The sequence below is a fragment of the Hippocampus comes genome, unplaced genomic scaffold (assembly GCF_001891065.2).
Source record: "Hippocampus comes isolate QL1 unplaced genomic scaffold, H_comes_QL1_v1.1 scaffold366, whole genome shotgun sequence".
NCBI classification, from domain to species: Eukaryota; Metazoa; Chordata; class Actinopteri; order Syngnathiformes; family Syngnathidae; genus Hippocampus; species Hippocampus comes.
Genome location: NW_017805541.1, coordinates 269154 through 291856, shown reverse-complemented (window position 1 = coordinate 291856; position 22703 = coordinate 269154). Strand labels below are relative to the sequence as shown.

General features: G+C 43.9%; 1 protein-coding gene and 1 long non-coding RNA gene across 2 annotated transcripts in view; one reads left to right on the top strand and one right to left on the bottom strand.

Moving 5' to 3' along the window:
• LOC109521452 (potassium channel subfamily T member 2) overlaps positions 1-22486 on the top strand; it is a 39110-nt gene extending 16624 nt beyond the window's left edge. Inside the window, 26 exon segments of the mRNA XM_074895036.1 lie at positions 1549-1597; positions 1949-2008; positions 3181-3255; positions 3477-3560; positions 4606-4700; positions 5888-6068; positions 8631-8795; positions 10521-10657; positions 10967-11030; positions 11788-11896; positions 14059-14167; positions 14541-14597; positions 15193-15345; positions 15413-15666; positions 16310-16634; positions 16705-16810; positions 16880-17070; positions 17952-18023; positions 18585-18719; positions 18800-18911; positions 19122-19223; positions 19312-19395; positions 19477-19605; positions 20373-20718; positions 20837-20921; positions 21756-22486. Coding sequence (XP_074751137.1) covers positions 1549-1597; positions 1949-2008; positions 3181-3255; positions 3477-3560; positions 4606-4700; positions 5888-6068; positions 8631-8795; positions 10521-10657; positions 10967-11030; positions 11788-11896; positions 14059-14167; positions 14541-14597; positions 15193-15345; positions 15413-15666; positions 16310-16634; positions 16705-16810; positions 16880-17070; positions 17952-18023; positions 18585-18719; positions 18800-18911; positions 19122-19223; positions 19312-19395; positions 19477-19605; positions 20373-20718; positions 20837-20921; positions 21756-21873 — 3397 coding nt within the window. The 3' untranslated portion in view covers positions 21874-22486.
• Positions 1504-3468, bottom strand: LOC109521453 (uncharacterized). Its single transcript, XR_002169352.1, has 3 exons — positions 3343-3468; positions 3155-3253; positions 1504-1591 (listed from the first exon to the last, which is right to left on the bottom strand). It is a non-coding gene; the product is annotated as an uncharacterized LOC109521453 (long non-coding RNA).
• Positions 22487-22703: the final 217 nt, after the last annotated feature.

Here is a 22703-nt window from a genome sequence, read left to right as displayed (position 1 = left end):
TCACCGACCCCCGGAAGGCCACGCCATGTCTCCAGCCCAAGGACCTATTGATCTAATCGGTGGTCGGTGACGCTGGCTAAGCTCCGGCTGCAAATGAATAAGGAGGCTGACAGAGCGAGCTCAGGGAGAGGGGCTGCCGCCGCCTACTGCTGCAGGTGGCCGACTCGTAGGAGCGATCAAGCAGGCAAGCAGCCATGATAGGCCCCAGGGTGTCTTTGGAAGGGTGGCGGGTGGGGGTTGGGGGGGCTCCTTTTTCTCACAATAAGGCTGTAAATTTCCATTTGACTGTGTGAATCTCACTTTTCGCCTACAATATGAGAACACGGGCTGTTGATGGTGCTGGTATAAGTATATTGTCTATTTTAGCAGCCACTCATCTCAGTGATGATGCCCTTTTTCTCCTCAGAATTTCGAAGGATTTTATGAAAAAATACAATGCAACGTAATTAGTGGAAAACAGACAAAAAATATTTTTTTAAAAGCCAACACAAACTTGGGAAAATGTGACAAAAATGAGAATATATTTTAGCCGGCACTTTTTCTGTTTTGAGCCTGTTCGCACCACAATTTAGGATCATATCGAAAAATACACAAATAAATTTGATGGAAATTAAACAGAAAAGCAGAAAAATGCTGTGTCAGACCTGACTATGTTACCACCGGAATTTACAAAATTCATTACAAATTCAAATTAAATTCATACCAAAGGTTTATAGTGTCACAATACAGACTGGCTTTTCCCACAATTTTGTAAGTTTTCTTTCAAAAAGTTATGTGCCGTAATTAATTCGTTGAAATGTTATCCAATAACACCCAAAAAATGATTACACGTTCTCCCTAGAATTTAATACAATTTCCTCCCGCCCATAAAAGTGAATCACTATTATGAAGGAGCTGACAAAAAAAAATTGTTTTGACAGTTTAGGAAAAATGAAAATCCATCCATCTTCTGAACCAAACATGCACGGTAGGTTGAAATATTTCAATACGTCGTTAAAATTAGCTGTCATTTGCACCTATTGTCAGTATCAAGTCCATTTGCATAAAATTGAATAGGTTTCATTAAAAAAAAAAAAAAAAAAAAAGTAATGCACTCTAATTGGTAGGAAGCGCTCAAAAATGTTTGTAATTGTATTTTCTTGGGTGAGTCACTGACAGGGTTTGTGCGACCACAGTGTCACTCCTGTTGTTGGAAAATAGCCCAATTATGAGCATAATATAATGCACACGCGCACACAGGCGCTTCCATTAAGCAAGAAACAGCTTGGACAGCGACATAAATGGCCCGCATACAGTTTACCGCTTTAACAAGGGCAGTAATGCAACATTCTGAGCATGGCTGCTAATTATGACCTTTTACATTCATTACTATGTTGTTTTTCTTTATTACCTCACGTCTATAATACGATGGCGCTGCAGGCGCACTATTTCATGCAATCTGGATTTGACCATGAATTCTCTTTGTCACATTTCCGATCAAATTCTCGCATCCTTATTGGTTGTACCTTTGCTCTTTGTCCTGTCATGTCATGTCCTTGCACCTTGCAGGAAGCTGATCATCTGGGTGGACAGACCTCTTCCCCTGTGGGCCCTGCAGGTCAGATAAAAAAAGACAACATGTGCGTTATAAATATACATTTTGCACGTGTGCTTTCCGTTGACAGGTAATATTCGTTATTCCCTTATTTCATTTGCATACGTCTAACGAGATGTGAGGAATGGCGCGCTAATGGACATAAAAGTGGACACAATCACGGCACATTTCCCCTCGTTGCTCACATGGCTTTTTTTTTTTTTAATCTCTCTGTAGCTCAATCATCAGCACGCCCACTGATGCCACCCACGCTCTCTTCTTACATGCCTAATTTCTCTCTCTCAGACTGTCTCAACTCCCCGTCTGCTCTCTCTCTCTTCAACGCGAGTCTTCCCCCTCTCTCTCTTTTTGCAGGTGCTCGTGGCTTTTATCAGCTTTTCAGAAACCATGTTGCTTGTGTATCTTAGCTACAAGGTGAGTCGCTCGGGGTAAGACTTTTTACGAAAAACTGTGGCGTAAACGTCACCAGAAGCCTGTTTTTCCTTGCAATATGTATTTTGTGTGTAATACAGAGCAGCAGTTTCACGGCCCCATTAATGGACATGGGGTCCTCGGTTTCCCATGGTGCAAACTTGCACCGCAGCTATTGTATTTGATCATCCCATCAATTAATCGATTATCGGCTAAAAGATTTTTGCATTTACATACATACATACAATGTGCATGTAAGGAACAGGTATTATTTTTGTCAACTGATGTGGAGCATGTATGGCTTTTAAATCGGCAGATTGTGTGTAAATGTGCTCATTATATAAGCGGGGTTAGAACCTGGCCAACCATCGTAAAAATGAACGCACGCAATAAAATATTCTTAATTTCTAAAGTCAAGCAAAAAATATTTTATTTGTTTACTTGAACCATTGCTTTGACTCAGAGGCTCCAAAAAAAAAAAATAATTAGCATGTTGCGATACCTTTATTAAAATTCTGAAACAAAATTAAGATAAGGCAATTTGGTCATGCTTGTTTTTTTCTTCTAAATGCATTACCGAGGTATCAGCTCAAGACTCGGTATCAGCAGATACTTCCAAAAAAAATGACTTGGACTCGGACTTGGGTGCAAAAAAAAAAAAAAAATGCGATCAAGACATCTCGAAATACGATGTTCCAAATCAGTGCGTGTATGTACCCCGCCTTAGTGGGTGGATGACCTCCAAAGTGTCCAAATATTGATACATGAGACGGATTTTAGGGGAGCCCCCGTGTTGCTGCTGCGGGGTGTCGATTCATCCAGGTGTGCCCGTGCCTTTCATGTACTTGGCACTATAAGCCTATGAAGGGCCCCATGCGTGCATGAATGCCAAGGCTTTAAAGCCAACTGAGTGGAGACAAGAGATGTGAGCACGTCCACCTACACTCTTCTAGGACGGGGTCGGATAAAAAGCTGCCGTGTTAACCGGAGGCAGCTGAGACTAAATGCTATTCCCCCTTAAATGGCACTCATGCGACTTGTATAACCCGTCCTTCCATTTCAAGCTCCAACCTATCCCCTTTCGCTAAACGGGCCTGTTATGCGGTAATCCCGCCCGCGGGGGTCGCCATGACAATGGAGTTCCCTGACCTCTTGTGTGTGCTTTGTGTTTCCAGGGCAACGTCTGGGAGCAAGTACTACGTGTCCCATTCATTCTGGAGATGATCAGCGCTGTCCCCTTCATGATCACTGTGAGTGGAAAAACATGCACCACTGAACACCGAAAGCACACTCAAACAGCACCTTGCCTTCCCCCTTCTGTAATACGCATTTATTACCTGCTGCTACTGTAGATGGATGGCACTCACGGGTGACACAGTCGGCTTCCACTTCCCTGGCTCCTCGACCGCGCGTGCATTCTGTTGGACAAACACAAGCAGAAGTGACATGCTCTCTTGTTTCTTTTCCACAGGTGATTTTGCCCTCCTTCCGAAATCTCTTCATTCCCGTTTTCCTGAATTGCTGGCTGGCCAAACATGCTTTGGAGAACATGATAGTGAGTCAAGCATCTACAGTAATACTCTCAATCCTGCATGATGTGTACGCACTTTTGTTGGAGTGAAAAAAGGAATTGTAAGAAAGTAGACTACAGTGAAACTCCTCTACAACGAAACCTACACGGGCGAAAATACCCCCTAGTGTGAAAAAATCTTCATGCTTTAACAAAATTCCCACTCTCCTGCCCCCCATACAACGAAAAAAAAAACCCGTTGCGTTATACGAAATCTTTTTTTCTGCTCTTGCCTCGCAACGAGATTCACTACAACGAAGTCTAATCCAACAGCGACCTCTACTGCTTTGTTCGGAAACGGCAACAGCAACCACCACACTGGTTTACACACGCGCAGTAGTCCAGGAAGTATTTGTTATTGTTAGTTTCAGACGCAGCAAGAATGTTGCGTTGCTAAAATGGCTGCAAAACGGACCTTTGGATGTCAAGCAGCTAAGACAGGAAGAGCTCTGATGCTGGAAGAGAGGGGAAAAGTGATCAAAATGAAAGAGGGAGGAAGCAAAACAAAAGACATTATCCAAGAAATTGATGTGAGTGAAAGTGAATGCTGATCGTAAATTTCGCAATTTCTTTCCTTTTTTTTCTTTCTACACTGACTATATGAAGCGTCAAATAAGTGTATGCTCATGCTTATGCACTATTGGAATAAAAATAAAGAGTACACATACGTTTGTGTGTGTGTGTTTACATCTGAGATCAAATTTTCTACAGTGAAAAACCCCCTGTTGTGAAAAATTTCTTGCTGCAAACATGATTTCGTTGTAGAGGAGTTTCACTGTAGTCGACTTTTACCCTTTTTTTTGTGTGTGTGATGCAGAAGAGAGGTTTCTTTGTCATACGTGGATGACCCGGCGATGAATTAGGGCATCTATTACAGGGAAAGCCACAATTTGAGGAAACATTTTTTTTTCTCCCACGCTCCACCAAGCACACGTCCGATCTGTTTAAGAGCTGAGCAGCACACCTTTAGGCCCCGTTTTCCTTTTGCACAGCTCATCTGGCGTCTCCCACTTTTTGCGTCCCTCTGCAGAATGACCTCCACAGGGCCATCCAGCGGACACACTCGGCCATGTTCAACCAGGTGGTGATACTCATCAGCACGTTGGTGTGTCTCATGTTTACATGGTGGGTACCCGCATGGACTCGAGAGCCAACTGCAACATGAAATCGGGGGGGCAGATGGGTGAAAGGAAAGACAGCAAACGACGGTGTGCTGAAACATGCGGCAACACAAGAGATGGAGGGAGAGAGAACGCAGACAATAAAACAAAGCAGGAAGATAATTGGTGACTGCGAGTGCGAGATAGCGACAAGACATGACAAGTGGTGATTGTTCCAAAGCGACAATGGCTGGGCTCATCTTTAAAGATCGACGACAGCGCGATGACGAATCCCAAAGCTGACATTTACCTTTTTTTAAAAATCCCATATAGACGGCAGCAATGGTCTGCTCTCATCCATTTAAGACTTTGTAAATGTACGCTGTTCCACACATTAGGTCTGGAAAGCATCCACCCGCCTACCAGCGCGCACACGGTTGAGAAATTCAAACACTTTATTCGGTACACCTGCAAAAGCCAAAGACATCCAATATGAAGTATGTCTTACGCTATATTAAAGGAGTGCTCTACTCTGACGGCATTTATACGCACTGAAGGGCACAAGGTAACTAACGCTCAGTTTATATCGACACTGCCAGAGAGGTTCTTTCCATTGTACGCATGCTGGCCACCAGGGGGCTGTAGAACACATCCACCCATTTTGTAATCCGCTGACAAGGGTCGCGGGGCTTGCTGGAATCTATCCTAGCTGTCTTCGGGCAGTAGGCGGGGTACACCCGGAACTGGTTGTACAATCGCAGGGCACATATAGACGATCAACCATTCGCGCCCACACTCATACCAAGGGACAATTTAGAGTGTTCTATTAACTCGCCGGGCATGTTTTTGGACTGTGGGAGGAAACTGGAGTACTGGAAAATACAGACATAACATATGTATACATGCAGCCGGTCAAAAGTCATCAGTAAGAAGCAGTAATAGCACTCGTTCTTTGTAGAGGATAATGGATATATATTTCTGGTTTGTATTATATTATCTCTCTAGCTGTGTTACTCCACCGTTTGTGTTCAAACATTGAACTGTACCTGAGGTGAAAAAAAAATGTCATAATACTGTATGTAACACTATTACACCTTATAATACAAAAGGTAGCGTTTCAATGCAGGTGCACCCACTGTAGTGGCCAGCGAGTGCATAACCCCGGTATGCTGCCTTCCTGTGATGTTTTTCTTACATATTCATTAAAAACAGCATCTGCGGCATCCAGCACCTGGAGCGAGCCGGCAACAATCTGACCTTGTTCGATTCGCTTTACTTCTGCGTCGTCACCTTCTCCACGGTGGGCTTCGGGGACGTCACCCCACAGATCTGGCCCTCGCAGCTGCTGGTGGTCATCATGATCTTCGTGGCGCTCATTGTGCTTCCCATACAGGTGAGAGAGAAAGTGATGGTTAAAACAAAATGAAAAAAGAAGACCAAAGAGAGATCGACCAATGCGAACAAGTCCACAATGACATGTTTATTTAACATTGTGAGTTGCTCCAGGCTGTCTGCTATGAAATTGCATAATAGTCATTTTTCAAATGACGCCTTCAATTGAAAGATTGAATTGCACACTTAACCTAGTAAACTCATTTCACCCAAGGTTACTTTGAGACGAACTCACACAGACACACGGCGGTGACTCATTTCATCCAGCCTACGTTTGATTTGCGACGCTATTTTTATTTCGAGAACTCACTCACTTCCCCAATTCGCAGCCATACACTTAGCGGCACAACACACGCACGCACGCACGCACTTTTGTTTGGAACACCTTCACAAATGTGTGAGTTGCATCCTATCCAAACAATTCCCAATCATGGTGCATCTCCCAACAGGCAGACGATGGCTAATACAAAGCTTATTCTCAACGTGCGTGCGTATGCATGTACATTCCTGAGTGTGCAGACAGCTATAAAAGAGAGAAAGGTGTCTGCGTTGAAAATCAGATGGGATGATTCATTTTTCCATATAGATACTTTTACTATGCTAAAAGTACTTTCATAGAATTGTTTTTAGGTCAGTCGCTATCCCAGTAGCATAAATGCATTTATGCTAACAGGTTAATGAAATGTAATTGGAACCCATATGCTATGTTGTGTGCTTTTTTTGCATTAAAACTTTTTTTTATTAATTATTACCGCAGTTTGGAGAGGCCATGACAGCTGAACTGTGCAATAACATTTCCCCAGCGATGAGAAAATGTGTTTTTGTGTTATTTTATGTCGAATACAAATATCGTACAATGTGGATTTTTTAATGTGGTTTTACATAAATCTAAATTTTTTATCAAGTATCAAGTACAACTTTATTGTCAAATGTGCTGTATGTTACAGCACAGATGAAATTTCCTCCCTCTTAAACAGACAACAAGAGGAGCCGCTGCGGGTGCCCGCGCCCCCATTTATATTCATTTTTACTGAAATGTATTTAGTCCAAGAAAAAGCCAATTACAATTTGAGACCCACTGCACTACATTGTTCCTGTTCATGACATGTGACTCTTCAGCAGCTAATATCCCCAAAATAGAGAAATATGAAGAAGAAAATAGAAATAAAACTGCACCGGGTACTGACAATGCATGCATCACTAACATGGACACCATGTTGTGTCCTTCTCAATTCAGTCTCCCTATTCTCTTCCATGAATACCCCTTGACATTTAGATTTGGGCTCGACATGGTCCTAACCCCCAGCCTGTGTGTGAGTGCGTGTGCGTGTGTGTGTGGGTGGGTATGTCCTGCCATGACCTACACTGGGAAGCCTCAGACCGCATCGTTAGTTTTTAGCAATTGTGTTTTTTTTCTTTCCTTACTTGTGCCATCTGCATTTTCCTGCAAAAACCCAACACACATACACACACATACACACACACTCTCTCTCTTTCTCAAACCTTCACCCTGCGTTGTTGTGCTATCATAAATACCGAAAGTTATCTTGATGCGACTTTTGGTGGGGTTTTTTTCCTGTAAACAAATGACAAAGATGCTAGCGCAGGAAGCCGTCTGTTGTCATGGATTCACATAAATGGATCCCAGCTTTTCACTCACCGCCGATGTTGTCTCGGCACAAAATCAATGACGTTTATCTGCTCGACCACCCGCAGTAAAGCGGCATCCAAACAAATTGTCACTTGGAGCCTTTGACATGCGTGCGACAGTTTGTGTCCGGAAAATACTTTCGGCTCTTTATCACAAACCTTTTACAATTGACATTTATTTTTAAAATACGAGGCGTGACAATGACCACTTAATGTCTCGAAGCCAATTTTAGGGATAAATCTGTTTCTCATGAGAAAGAAATTTATGGATGGGTGATTTGTTGTTAAAGCAGAACAGAAAATGAAAGTGTATCAAAGTTGACTTGAATGAGGATGTGTCACGGAAGCCTGTCATATTTAGTCGCATCAGTGACATTTTAACAGCTACTTCATTTTAATAAATGAATGTCAGTCGCGAATAATATGCCATCGGAACATAGCGCCATCAGTGCAAAATACGGCATTTTGTTAAGTCATAAATATTTGAACCACAAAGACATTTTGTCACCAAAACTTGTGTTTTTCTGTCAAAACGGGAAAATATTTAAAAAATTGATCACGGCGGTGTTTTTGGAGTGTGTTATGAGATTACCTTTTTCTTCATGCCCTCACTGGAACCATTTTGAAATTATGAAGCAAACTACTTACAGAAAAAAGAAAACGTTATCGGGGTGAAAAAAAAAAAACTTTTGATGGAGTTAGCCTCTTATGGAGCATTCTGCTGCAAAATAGCCCACTCGTTTCATTCGGTCAAATCTCCAGCTAACTGGCTCACTGTAGTTCTGTTCAAATTTCCTGACTGGCTTTCGCCAAATCAATCGGATGCACTCGACAGCACATGGCCTGTTTTTCATTTGCCTGCTTAAATCTAATGTCCATCTGCCCGATGTGTCTGATGTCATTCCGATTACAGTTTGAGCAGCTGGCCTTCCTGTGGATGGAGCGTCAGAAGTCCGGCGGAAACTACAGCCGTTACCGGGCGCAGACGGAGAAGCACGTGGTGCTCTGCGTCAGCTGCCTCAAGATCGACCTCCTCATGGACTTCCTCAATGAGTTTTTCGCTCACCCTCGACTGCAGGTGCATCACCGATGGCTTCACCCGGTAAAATGTACTCGTAATGCCCTCCAGTTGAGTTCAACAGGCAGGAGAAACGCAGCGGATGGCGCGATCACGTTGCAGGAGCAGACGTGTTGAGTGTGCGCGACCTCCGGGGATATTATAGTTTTAGACATTTCATTAAGATTAAGATATCTTTTATTTGTCCCACACTGGGGAAATTTACAGCCTACAGCAGGAAAATTGCGGGGTAGAAAGAAGAAAAAACTAAGTGCTAGCATGCACAAAAATAAATGTTTCAGAAGAGAGCTGTACACAGTTCAGTATAAGTGCAATATAAATATAGATATAGATATATACCGGGATATAAGCATATATGCAACTGGTATAAGGTGGTTGTGCTATTTACAATTGTTACTGTTTTTTCACGTATTTTATTTTTTATTCAGAATTAGTTGTTTTTTTTTTTATTAAATTAGATTTAATTAGTTTTTAGAGCAGGTTTGTTCATTTTTAATAGTTTTTCTTTTTCTAAAATACTTTGCTTCAGTTTAGTTTTTCATGAATTGTAGTATATTTTTTGAACATATTGGTTGACTGCAAGAATAAAAAAAAAAAAGTGTATTGTGCAATAAATGAAAGTAAACTTCAATTTTCAAAGGCCTGCTTGACCTTCCTTCTTCTGTGCGGACGTACAGCTATACTGAAATACCGTATTTTCCGCACTAAAAGGCGCACTGGATTATGAGGCGCACCTTCAATGAATGGCCTACTTTGTAATTTTTTTCATACATTGGGCGCATTGCATTATAAGACGCAATGCACAGTGCCTCCACTAGATGGAGCTACGCTCAAGGAAACGCCAATAGAACGATCAGGTGTCAGTAAAACGTATTTAATAAAGCAGAAACGCAGTTCACTTAACCAACACGGCGTAACCGATCGCCTTGAGTTTGAACTCTGCGTTGTCAGCACGTCTCAAGCAAGGAGCCATTTTGGGGTCGAAGTATTACCGTAATAACCATACCCAAGGCGCATCGGGTTTTAAGGCGCGCTGTGAGCTTTTAAGAAAATGGAAGGCTTTTAGGTGCGCCTTTTAGTGCGGAAAATACGGTACATATTCATTTAAAACGAACCGCGAGGGCTCATGTAGAATATTACCTGGAATTGACTATGGACATGTGCGCCTTTTAGTGCGGAAAATACGGTACATATTTATTTAAAACGAACCGCAAGGGCTCTTGTAGAATATTACCTGGAATTGACTATGGACATTTTCACTGGAATTATTAGTTTAGTGTTTTGTTTTGTTTTGTTTGTTTTTTTAAGCATTTTCATTTTTAAAATATGAACTAAAACATTTTGGGAATTTCTGTTTTCGTTCTTTAGCTCATTTTAGTTAACTATAATAATCTTGGTTCTGACAATGATCAAAACATCTCTCGATTTCAGCGTCCAACTAAAACATTTTGGGAATTTCTGTTTTCGTTCTTTGGTTCATTTTAGTTAACTATAATAACCTTGGTTCTGACAAAGATCAAAACATTGCTCGATTTCAGCATCCAAAATCGCACGCCCATAAAATTTCGGCACAAGTGAAAGGAAGACCGACAAGATGAGCTCTTATGATTCCTGTTTTCAGTGAAAGTTTGATGTAAATCTGACGACTGGTTTGCTCTGAACGTGGTCAGGAATGAGATGAATTCTGTGTGAAAGGTTTGTATATGTGTGTGTATGTGTAAGCAGGATTACTACGTGGTGATCTTGTGCCCGGCAGAAATGGATGTCCAGGTTAGAAGAGTACTTCATGTTCCTCTGTGGGCCCAGAGAGTCATCTACCTGCAGGGCTCCGCTCTCAAAGACCAGGACCTGATGCGGGCCAAGTGAGTCACTGCAACAACATCGAAAAAAACATTTTACAAATCTTCATTCTGTCACTTTTTAACATTCTTCTTTACAACATAAAATAATCATAATTAGAGGAGGCAGTTGAACGCAACCTGCTTATTGTTAATTTTAAGCGTGCTTCACCTCAGGCTGGCTTTTTATCTCCTGGTCTCCTACCACCTCATTCATCAAATATCCTCTATTTGTTGTCTATCTTTGTCAAGTTCCAGAGGAAACTAACAAAAGTCTCGCTTCCCGTGTCTTCCCTTGATTCTCTCCTTCTCGCTCTCTCTACCCGCCGGCAGGATGGATGATGCTGAGGCCTGCTTTATCCTCAGTAACCGGTTTGAAGTGGACCGTATCGCCGCTGTACGTTACACTTGGCTTTTCTAACCCCTCTTTTTGCTTTTTTCACAATGCCCGATAAGAAGTCTTGAAACTGACTAAGGTGGCTGAAAATTTTTCAAAATGAACAAGTGTCTCTTTTACACTGCCCGTGTATTAGCCTCCTAGTAAAATATTTTTCCATTTTCAAACATTTTTTATAAAGCTCCATGGAGCCACTAGATGTCGCTAAAGAGCCGCATGCGGCTCTGGAGCCGCGTGTTGCCGACCCCCGGTATAAACAGTAAATGAAGCTGACCTGCCAATCATCTGAGCCCAAACAGTGGGTTCTAAATTAACCTTAAAACAACTGACACGCACTTCTTCCGCCCTGTTGCATATAAAGCAGTTGTCACTGTCAAACAAGGATTTTAAACGCCACACCAGACGCTGTTGCCGACGTCATCAGACTGTCGTGTCACTGTTTAAAATTGCATGCAGCTGCGACAATATCCCACCTCTCTCTGTTGTGTGTAAAAAGCAATGTCGGATATATATTGGGTCTTCTATCACGGCTCCGATCTTTTTTGCGACAACACGACACAAGGTCATTCCAGGGCAGTTACAACTCCCAACATGCTGTGCGCACCATTTTTGCTCCGCACAGTACGTTGGCCGACGAAGATTATTACGTCACGTCTACAATCTGATGCGGCTAATAAAAGAGCTGCCGCTCGATTTTCACTCCTATGTCGTCCTCGCGTCATCAATTTCACCGCTGCCCGTCTCCACTTTTGTTCAGGATCATCAGACCATCCTGCGGGCCTGGGCAGTGAAAGACTTCGCTCCCAACTGCCCACTGTATGTGCAGATCCTCAAGCCAGAGAACAAGTTTCATGTCAAGTTTGCAGGTGGGTATAAAGTCAAGCGGGTATTGCGGCCAATCTGAAATGTTAATACACTAATAATCTATTTTAGCAGTGAAATCTAAAATATTCTTGGTTCTGACATCGAAAAACAATGTCTGGAAGGCTTGAAGAGTATCAGTTGAAAATTGCAAGAGAAGGACAAGGTACTGCAGACAGAACATAAGTGTAAACACACCAGGAAGGTATGAGATGTGAAGAGGTGCAAAAAGAATATTGGATCTCAGAGATATGGCTATAATAGAAAATGTTATTTCCCCATTCGTGTTTTTGTCCTTTCCAATTGACCAGGCTTCCACTTCAGTCAAACCCGCAAGATATGTTTGCGTGTGAGCGGCATTTTAACAAGAGTGACTGCTCTAAGCCAAAACGATGAGCCTCATACCCCAAAGTGCTGTTAGTTCAGGTTGTTTCGAAAAGACTCCGAAAAAAAAGACATCATTCCGTTTCCAACAAACTCGCGGCTCATTCAAGTGTGTTATGTCTCTTCTACTTCAGTGGGGGACACAGGGTCCATTTTGTCACCATTTAATGATTCCTTGCAGTCGAATTTAAATGAAAAAGAAAGAAAAGACAAAATCCTGCATCAGAGGGATTTAAGAACACATTTGTCGAGGCTCGTTGGTGAACGAGGCTCAATGGTTGATCCCTCCAGTGCTTTTTCAATGATGAATTACACAGAGAGGCCCTAAGATGCCTCGGCCAACAATAAACGTAAGACAATTACGAATTACACGGCGGCGGCAGGGAGTGCATGCAAGGTCGGTGGATTGATTGGCTCACTACAAGTATGAATTCCTCTGTTGCTTTTGCCGAGACAGAGGACGCATGAATGCTCACGTGGAGTGATATACTGAGCAGTAACCGTTTAAGTACATAAAAAAATGACAGATGTGTATCGGTATTGTATGTAAGAGTTAAATTACAAGAGTGCAAAATGCAAACTTTTTTAGGTTACTACTCCATTGACAAGACATGGCATCATTCGAGAAAGAAGGATACGTGCTTGACAAAGAGCTACAGTGGGACTCGATTTTCGTCCCTCAAGATGATTTATGCTCATGTTTCCCGTTGGGTTTCTAGTTGGACTTAAAAGGAACTTTTTGTACCATTTGTGGTGTGAAAAATATGTCCCAATCAGTCAATGGTGTAAGACTAAAAAGATTGTGTGTGTGTGTGTGTTTGTTTACTACCGCAACAGAGGACACACACACACACACACACACACACACACACACACACACACGCACGCACGCACGAACGCACACGCACACACAAAGGGAACATTTCATCTTTTGTAATGTAATTTCTGTTGATCAGCACATAATGGAACTTTTGGTAATCGCAGTGGAAATGCCAAACACATATTTCGTCCTGCTCCTTGTGATTGCTTTTGTGGGTTTTGAATTGACGATGGGACCAATAAATTTGGACTCCTGGATAGGAGTTACTGATTGGTTTGACTAATGGGAAGTGATGGTGAATAAGCCATTTTTTTTCTTTTTAATTCATCATTATTATGTATTTATTTATTTTTCAAGATGATTCAATGCAGTGGATACCATGCCATTTAACACGATAACTCTGAATGAACTCTGCAAGGATATATAGGAGATCCTGCTGCTGACTAAAGCGATTAAATGAAATCTACTTGAACTTGGGACCACCTTCCCCTTGGGAGCAGGAGTGGTGCCGCTAAGGTTTGGTCAAATCAAGGTTACCGACGCCGCTCGAACGGCATTTAAGAATGTCATGTCAACCTGGAGAAACCCCAACAAAGCAAATGTGGCTTGGTCCAGACTGAAATACCTTAACAGCTCGTCACTGGATGGGCTGCCATGTGTTGCCAGAGGATAAAGAGCTTTTATTTTGAAAAAAAGCCCGTGACATTTTGCGCGGAGCAAGCAGACTGACATTTATAGTTCAAAGAGGAAACATCCCAGCATCCATTTAATGGATTTCAATGCAATTTAATGACTTCAGCGTACCGAGCGTTTGTGGTTCGATGAAGAAAGGTGCACCGTTAAACGATGCAGTGTGTCATCCTCACACACGCGCGCACACACACAAATACACTTGACAAAGCCTGGCAGCTCACGCTCACCTGACCTCCACAACCGTGTTGCCGCTTTCCTGTTTGTCCGCAGATCATGTGGTGTGTGAGGAAGAGTTTAAGTATGCCATGCTGGCTTTGAACTGCGTGTGCCCTGGGACTTCGACACTCATTACTCTGTTAATCCACTCCTCCAGAGGACAGTGAGTTCACCCTTTTCTTTCGGGCGGTCAGCCGTTCTTATCAAAAAATATTGGGTACACCTGAACCAAGGCAAGGGCACGAGATCATAAATCATGCTCAATTTTTATTGAGACTGTCGGTGTTTTTGAGTGCGACTGTAGTTTGCGGTTGCGTGAAACTGCACGACATCCTACGGAGAGCCGCTGTCGTAAAATATTAAAATATTAGAAAAAGCCCTCAGTAGAATACACTGAAGCTATACGCAACTGCCAAGTCCAATAATGCAATTATTGTTCTGAATCTCACGAGACTCGCGCAAGTGCGCCTGTGTTGAAATGAACGGCTCCGTTCACCGTTGAGTTGAGATGGAACTTTTTCTTGGGTGTTTTTCAGAACCGCACCCCAGGAGGCCTTTAAGCAACGCGGCGGAGCCTTTCAAGTCCTGAGCAGGTACGATTGCTCCATTCACATCCCTCATATACACAAATAAGAATTATTTCACAATATGAACTCCCCTGGAATCGTTTTCCCCTCAGATTATACAGACCAAGAGCACCTCATGTGGTGGCCAGTGCGTGTACGCATCCATTTGAATCGTTGCCCCGCGGCTTTTTGCTTGAGGCAATGAAGCACGACCACGAAGAGTTAATCAACGTTTCACCACCTGCAAAGTCACTTTAACACTTGCTTTATTCTGCATTTTTTTTGTCACAGGCCACCCACATTCACACTGCCCCCACAGCCTTGCTTCCTGTTATCACCTCAGTAGCCTCCACATCTAAAGCCGTACACTCCCGAGAACACGCATGTCCACTTCACTTGTTCTATCTGCGTGTGGGCTCCGTTGTTCCTTCCGTCAGGTTTCCCCGCCCCCTCCTTTTTCCTCACGTATTGATCAAACTGCTCCGACAAGAGATATAAGACGTTGATTCTCCAGCTTTGGGTGGTAAATCCCTCTGACCACAGTCGTCGTGCTGGAGGCTTTCGGTTAAACCCCGAAAAAGGTCAATCTTGGACCGCCAATCAATCCTTCTTTGTGTCACAGGGAAGGCGGAGCGTGCGCTGCCGACCAGTGGCATCGAACCTACCGCCGCTGCTCGGCCAACGAGGTACACCACATTCGCCTGGAGGAGAGCAAATTCTTCGGGGAATACCAGGGCAAGAGTTTCACCTTTGCCTCCTTTCATGCTCACAAGAAGTAAGCGACGGTTAAAAGTCCCAACCCCTGAATGCAGTTCAGAGTGTAACTTTCTCCATGGCAACAGGTACGGAGTGTGTTTAATCGGAGTGCGCAGGCTGGACACCAGCAACATCCTGCTGAACCCCGGCCCCTGTCATATCATGGGAGCCTCTGACATTTGCTTTTACATCAACATCTCCAAAGAGGAGAACTCCGCGTTTGTCCGTGGACAGCGGGAGCCGTCGTGGGGCAGCGCGGGGAGTAATGCCAGGGGGGTTCACCAGAGCATTTACCACGGACTCACCCGCCTGCCAGTGCACAGCATCATTGCCAGCATGGGTCAGTATGCGAGGCTTGGTGTACTTTTACACACTTGGCTTCTATTTATAGTTTGAGTTGACTTTTAGTCCATCATGCAAAGACCTTGTCCAGGTTAGTAGCATAGTCCAAAAACACTGTCTCTTACACAAGTATGAAAAGAAGAAAATAGGCACATGAACCCCATCTTACACTCTCCTAGGAAGACTTTGCAAAAGGATGGTGTTGAGGTCAGGACTTGAGCGCTTCCACAACCAAGTCATCCATGCGTGGCTATAACCAAATTGTTGGATGCACAATTGTCCGAAAATGTCCTGAGAAGACGAATGAACTGTCGTGACAGACACTCATGAAACAGATACCGGCCCGAGTTAAATTGTGGCAACTGAGACAGAGGACAGCACCAACTGAATGAGTCAGACGTTGGCACCTCCAAGTTAGAAAGAAGCAGCACCCTATGTGGCAGATATTTCAAACCTGTCTTCCCAGAGGATGTTTGAGGTTTTACGAACACACCATCTGGTGGAGAAGAGTTGAATTGTTCAGTTCACCACACCCTGATTAACTCATTCAGTACCAGCCAATTCTGGACCTAGTCTGAAAAGACGTTTAAAAACGTCTTTGGGAGTGAATGAGTTAATTACTGTGACTTTGTCTTTTTCAGGCACAGTAGCGATCGATCTTCAGGACTCTAGCGACAGCAGCCCAGAAGGTCCAGACCCGGGCAGTGCAGGGCCTGGCAGCGGGAGAGGAAGTCGAAGCAGCTCCAGGACGGAGATGAGCGGGGCCAACACTTTGGCATTGCCCGTCCTGGGTGACTCCGCCGAGGAGAGGCGGCACAGCATTGCACCTGTCCTGGAGTTGGTGGACGGCGTAAGCAGCCCGACCTTTGACCTGCTGGGTGACCAGTCGGAGGACGAGGGAGGGGAGGAGAGCAAGGATGATAGTGACAAAGATGAGAGTGCCCATTGGTGGGGTCGACACTGCGAGTGAGTGTTTCATCGACTCGGTTTGACTTGCTTGCGGTTGTTCAAGGGTAACTATCGCTCTGTAATCCAGGTGGGTGAAGGGCTACCCGCTCAACTCTCCATACATTGGTAGCTCTCCTGCTCTTTGCCACCTTCTACAAGAAAAGATGCATTTTTGCTGCCTACGCATGGACAAGGTAAGCGCTCAGAAACTGATCGCCGTCCAATTCTGCAGTGACTGCATAGTCGCTCTCCTTCTCCAACAGGCTTGTCACCATATCCCATTTGAAGATGCCCGCTCCTACGGCTTCAAAACCAAACTGATCATCGTGTCAGCAGAGAGTGCGGGAAACGGCCTTTACAATTTCATCGTACCTCTGCGGGCATACTACCGGCCCAGAAAGGAGTTGAACCCCATTGTACTGCTTTTGGAGAGTTTATACAGAAAATAATTACAGTTCTGAAACAAATGATTATTACAATATATTTGAGAGAAAAAGCATGTTATTTTGCCTCAGTCAAATCTTAATATCTGAACATTTAAATATGTAAACTAAAGTGCAATCACATTCGTAAATGAATGGCTTCTGGTTTTTGAAATGTAAATGACATCATAACTTCTCCTCAGCTGCCGGTTAACCTGGCCGATCTTCGACCCACTTTTCTCCAGATTGTCGCTACGTTTCTCCATTTTCTGTTATCTCTTCTATTATTTTCTTCTCTTTTCTTTCTTACCGCTATTTTTAATTTTTCTTCTTCGTGCTACCACTATTTTTAGTTTTTCTTCTTCGTGACAGGGGTTCGCTTTGGGAGTCAAGTTCAGCATTCGCTCAATGGTATCTGGTGCCATCTAGCGTCGTGAATGGGTATAATGTGTAGACCCCGAATATAAGACGACCCCCACTTTTTCAGTCTTATTTCAATGCAAAAAACACCGTCTTATATTCGGGCCAATACGGTATTTGGTTGTGGCTGATTGTGTGAGCAAAAAAGGATACGCAAGGCTCCTCAGAAAGGACTGCCGTGAGCATAGCTACTCCACTATAAATCTTAGGGTGGTAAAACGTGGTCTTCTCCGGTGAGGGAGATGAAGTGAGCTATTGTTAGCCACAGTAAACATGATTTGTGAAATGCCGAATGCTTTCAGGTCATTGTGCTGCACAATGCTGCGTTTGGTGGCTGGTGGAGTACAAAAATAGCAGGTCAAAAATGCAATAAAATGATGAGTCACTCCAGAGTCTTGCTGTGCTAAATTCATTTAAATTGGGAAGGGGGGGCAGTGGGGGGTGTTGGCATCGCTGAAGTAAAACTGATACGTTTTTGGTTGGATTGGTCTAGACCTGAGGCAGACTTCCTGGAGGCAATCTGCTGGTTCCCCATGGTTTTCTACACAGTGGGCTCTATGGACAAGTAAGGCACCTCCAAGACACCATCCATACCCCAGAGAATGATGTCTATTGCCAGGTCACAAAGTACAAGTAACGTGTCAGAAGTTGGCACCTTTGTGCCAGAAAATAGAACCGTTGCAACATATGAGAGAACGGTGAACTTTTCTTTGACAGATCTGCCGTAAAGGTGACAGTTACTGTCACCTTTGGGCCAGTGTTCGTCTATCAGTCAGATCGTGTGACACAAAAAGTGGCACCTACAGTATGTGACAGTGGCACATGAGTGTGACAGGTTCAAAGAGTAACTCCGAAGTGATGGTAGCGCCGATTCAACACGGTGGCACCTTTAAGACAAATAATGGTAACTTTGCGGCAGCAATTGGCAGGTCTAGGTCAAATTGTCGCACCGATGTGACAGGTTTGACCTATGATTCAGAGAGTGGAACCTCTGTGGCAGAGGTGGGGGAGACCGATGAGACATGTGTACCAAAAGAAACAGATAGTTGTGAACTATGAGTCAGATATTAGTCCCGATGTGACAGATTGCAGATTTTGTTCAAATCCTTATTTACTCTCCCAAAAGTTTAGACAGCTTATTGCGGTGCGGAGTGACGTTTGCCGACACCATGGTGGTCGTGGACAAGGAGAGTTCCATGATTGCGGAGGAGGACTACATGGCTGATGCAAAGACCATCGTCAATGTCCAGACCCTCTTCAGGTCCGCCTCAATCCACCTGACGCCTGCCCAGATTCGACGAAGTTTCTGACTGTTGCCGTCTCTGTCTGCATGCGTCCCAGACTGTTCCCGGCACTGAGTATTATAACGGAGCTCACACACCCGGCCAACATGCGCTTCATGCAGTTTAAAGTCAAAGACCACTACTCTCAAGCTCTATCCAAGCTGGAAAAGGTAAATGCGACACTGCAACTAATGTAGTGCCATTCAATGAATGTAATGTGGAAATCTGCACATCCACCTCTCCGGGCAAAGGCACAAATGTGGATCATTATCAAGCAAATCAACAAAATGATCATAATGTTTATTCATCTCATTAAGAGCGAGTTTAAGCAGAAAATGTGTTTGCATGTGTTTGTGTACGTGGGCGCACGTTACCCGCAGAAGGAAAGGGAGAGAGGATCCAACCTGGTGTTTATGTTCCGCCTGCCCTTCGCAGCAGGCAAAGTGTTCAGTGTGAGCATGCTAGACACACTTCTTTATCAGGTAAAAAGAAAACACAAAATTTCTCACCAACTCATCGTAGCAAAAATATTTCAATCCTATCCATTTAACGTTACCTCACTTTGGACAGTCGTTCGTCAAGGATTACATGATCTCCATCACCAGGCTTCTGCTGGGCCTCGACTCCATGCCCGGTTCGGGGTTCCTCTGCGCTGTAAGAGCAACTGCAACTTGATCGCTGCCTGGTCATGAATGGATCACACAAAGAGTGCAATGTTTTGTTTTTGTATTCTAGATGAAAATCACAGAGGAGGACTTGTGGATACGGACGTACGGCAGGCTCTACCAGAAGCTGTGCTCCTCCACAGGGGACATTCCAATTGGGATCTACAGAACAGAAGCGCACAAGCTTCCGGTTTCAGAGGTCAGCTGCCACTGTGGTGCAATCGTGAACGATATTGTGTTATACCGTATTGGCCCTAATATAAGACGGTGTTTTTTGCATTGAAATAAGACTGAAAAAGTGGGGTTCGTCTTATATTCGGGGTCTAGACATTATACCCATTCACGACGCTAGATGTCACCAGATATCATTGAAGCGAATGCTGAACTCGACTCCCCAGGCCAAAGTGAACCCCTGTCACGAAGAATAAAAATAAAAATAGCGGTAGCACGAAGAAGAAAAATAAAAAACAGTGTTAGGAAAGAAAAGAGAAAAAAATAATAGAAGAGATAACAGAAAATGGAGAAACGTAGCGACAATCTGGAAAAAGGTGGGTCGAAGATCGGCCAGGTCAACCGGCACCTGAGGAGAAGTTATGATGTAATTTACACTTTAGTTTACATATTTAAATGTTCAGATATTAAGATTTGAATGAGGCAAAATAACATGCTTTTTTTCTCAAATATATTGTTAGAATCATTTGTTTCAGATGTACTGTAATTATTTTCTGTATAAAAATTAATTTGGTGTTCAAAAAGTCTTTTTTCAAACTTGAGTCTTGAAAAAGAGGGGGTCGTCTTATAATCAGGGCCGTCCTATATTCGGGCCAATATGGTAATCAAGCTGCATCGGCCCAGTAAACCCACACAAGCACAGACCATCCCTGCATCGGGAACGAAACGGAAGGAAGACAAAAGGTTTATCTCATGTGGGCAGAGAGTATAAATGAGGATGTGATTACATATCAGTCGCAGGTATCCATCACAGTGGAAGACTACGAGGACACCAGAGAGCCCAGGGAGCCCCTGCTGTCCCGAAGTGGCGCTCATCGCAACTCTACCTCCTCAGAGCCCGTCTCGACCTCGTCCCATTCCTCGGACCACCCGCTGCTCCGCAGGAAGAGCATGCAGTGGGCGCGGCGCCTGAGCAGGAAAGGGGGCCGGAGTTCAGGCAGCGCCAAGGGCGGCGCTGGCAGTGCAGCCGAGAGGATCAGCCAGCAGAGACTGACTCTCTTCCGGCGATCGGAGAGGCAAGAACTCAATGCCCTTGTGAGGACCAGGATGAAGCATTTGGGTCTTTCTCCCACTGGCTTCAGTGAGTTTTGCTGCACTATTAGCATCAGTGCTTGTAATTTCTTCCTGCCTTTATTCAGCGCATGAGTGGATTTCCCTCTTCATTTCCCACTTCACCTGGTTCTTTCTTCCTCTTTCAGATGGCATGACAGACCAAGGCAACAGACTGTCTTACATCCTTATCAACCCCTCTCCAGACACCAGGCTGGAGCTGCACGATGTTGTGTGAGTAAAGTAATGACGGAGAAGACAGTTGTGACTCTGCATTTGGCGCAGTGGGGGGGAAATAAACCATCGGATGGTGGAGAAGATTGTTGCCATCAATTTCAGGTTTTATAAAGTCCTCCGAGGACCGCATAGTATTTCGAGGGAAAATTGTTTCTCATATTCTAGAGCGGGAAGCCACCCGAACCGATTTTTGACAAGAGGCGGGGTAACCCTGAATCAGTCACCAGCAAAAATCTATGTATTATTAATAAATAAATGTTTTGTCATAGACACAACACATCATAAACATGTACCCCCCTACTGCCACTGCGTTTTAAGCGGTCAAGCATCCGCTGCCTATCAGAAGAAGAACCGAGTGCAGCCTTGCTTAGATTTTGGCTTTTACATAATAGCAAAAAAATCGCACCCGTGGGGAATTTTGGTGTTAGTGCATGGTAGTGCCTCAAAAAAGTGTTTCAGACAGAGTAGTCTAACGGCCAGATGCTGAGTCTGGATTTAATGACGCCAAGCTTCGAAAGAAATTGCACGCTTGGTTATCTTGCAATTAGCGGCAAAAGTGCAACAAGCATCGCTCACAGACATATTTTCAGAAATAGGCGGCTAACAAAGGATTTACTTGGTTGTTTAATTTCACACTTGATGTGTGGGCAGGCATGACACAGCATTATGGACAAAAAAAAAAAAAGACAACAGTGCCCTCTGTTGCCATCAGTCATAATTACAGTTGTAGCTGACAATAGATTAGCGAAGAACAGTTCGAAGTGACTGAGAAGTGCATACAGCGCAGTATTATCCATGGAATATCCTTACCTCTCTGTTTCTCATCCATAGGTACCTCATCAGACCAGACCCCCTCTCACTGGTACCCAATCAAGGGAGCAGCAGGAAGTGCAACGCCGGACTTGCAGAGAGCCACAGGTTTGATCCCCAGGACAGCACCCACCTGTGAGACATGTACGGACAAAAAAAAAAAAAAAAAGGCTCAACACTGAAGAATTCAATCTGGAGAGAAGCAACACAGGAGGTGAAAGCGATGGAGCCAGATGGTCATCAAATCTTCTCGAGCTGAGCCATGGCGGCTGTGCGTGGAGCTCGTCTTAGAACGGCCCGGGAATGTTTCGGTCGTGCACCTTCCTAATTTTCAAAGCAGAGAGTTCAGGACACAGAAGTGCATTTAATTAGCAAAGAAAAAACCTCAGTATTTATATCTACGTATGTGCATGTTTTGTACTGCAGCATACACCACTAGGTGGACAAAAGTATTGGGACACCATATCCGTTGTAGGATCACGTTCACGCATGCCTTTGTGGGCTTCGCTTGGCCATGCTGGAATCGAAAACTGCTCCAAACTGTTCAGGCACTGACTTGTCTGGGTTGTACCTGGTCCCTTGCCTCTCGGCTCCAGCTCACCCGTACCCCTAATGAGGACAAGCGTTATAGAAAATGTACGAATTTAACATTGATGGGGAATTAAGGTGTGCCCCTATACTTACGTCCATGTCGGATAGACCTTTTCATAATGTTTGGAAATAGGCTTTACACGATCAGGATTAAAAAAAAACAAAAAACCTGAACAGATCACCAATCTAATCCAACCTATTTAAACAATTGATTTATTGACGGTACTTCGATCCCCAATATTCGTGGGATAGTGGGACCGAAGTCAAAATTTGCATACAACTTGAAACTCTGAAATACATTAAAGGGGAAACATGACAATTACACTAAAAATTCTCCCCAAACTGCTGATAAACATTTAACGCCCCCTTCAACTCCCA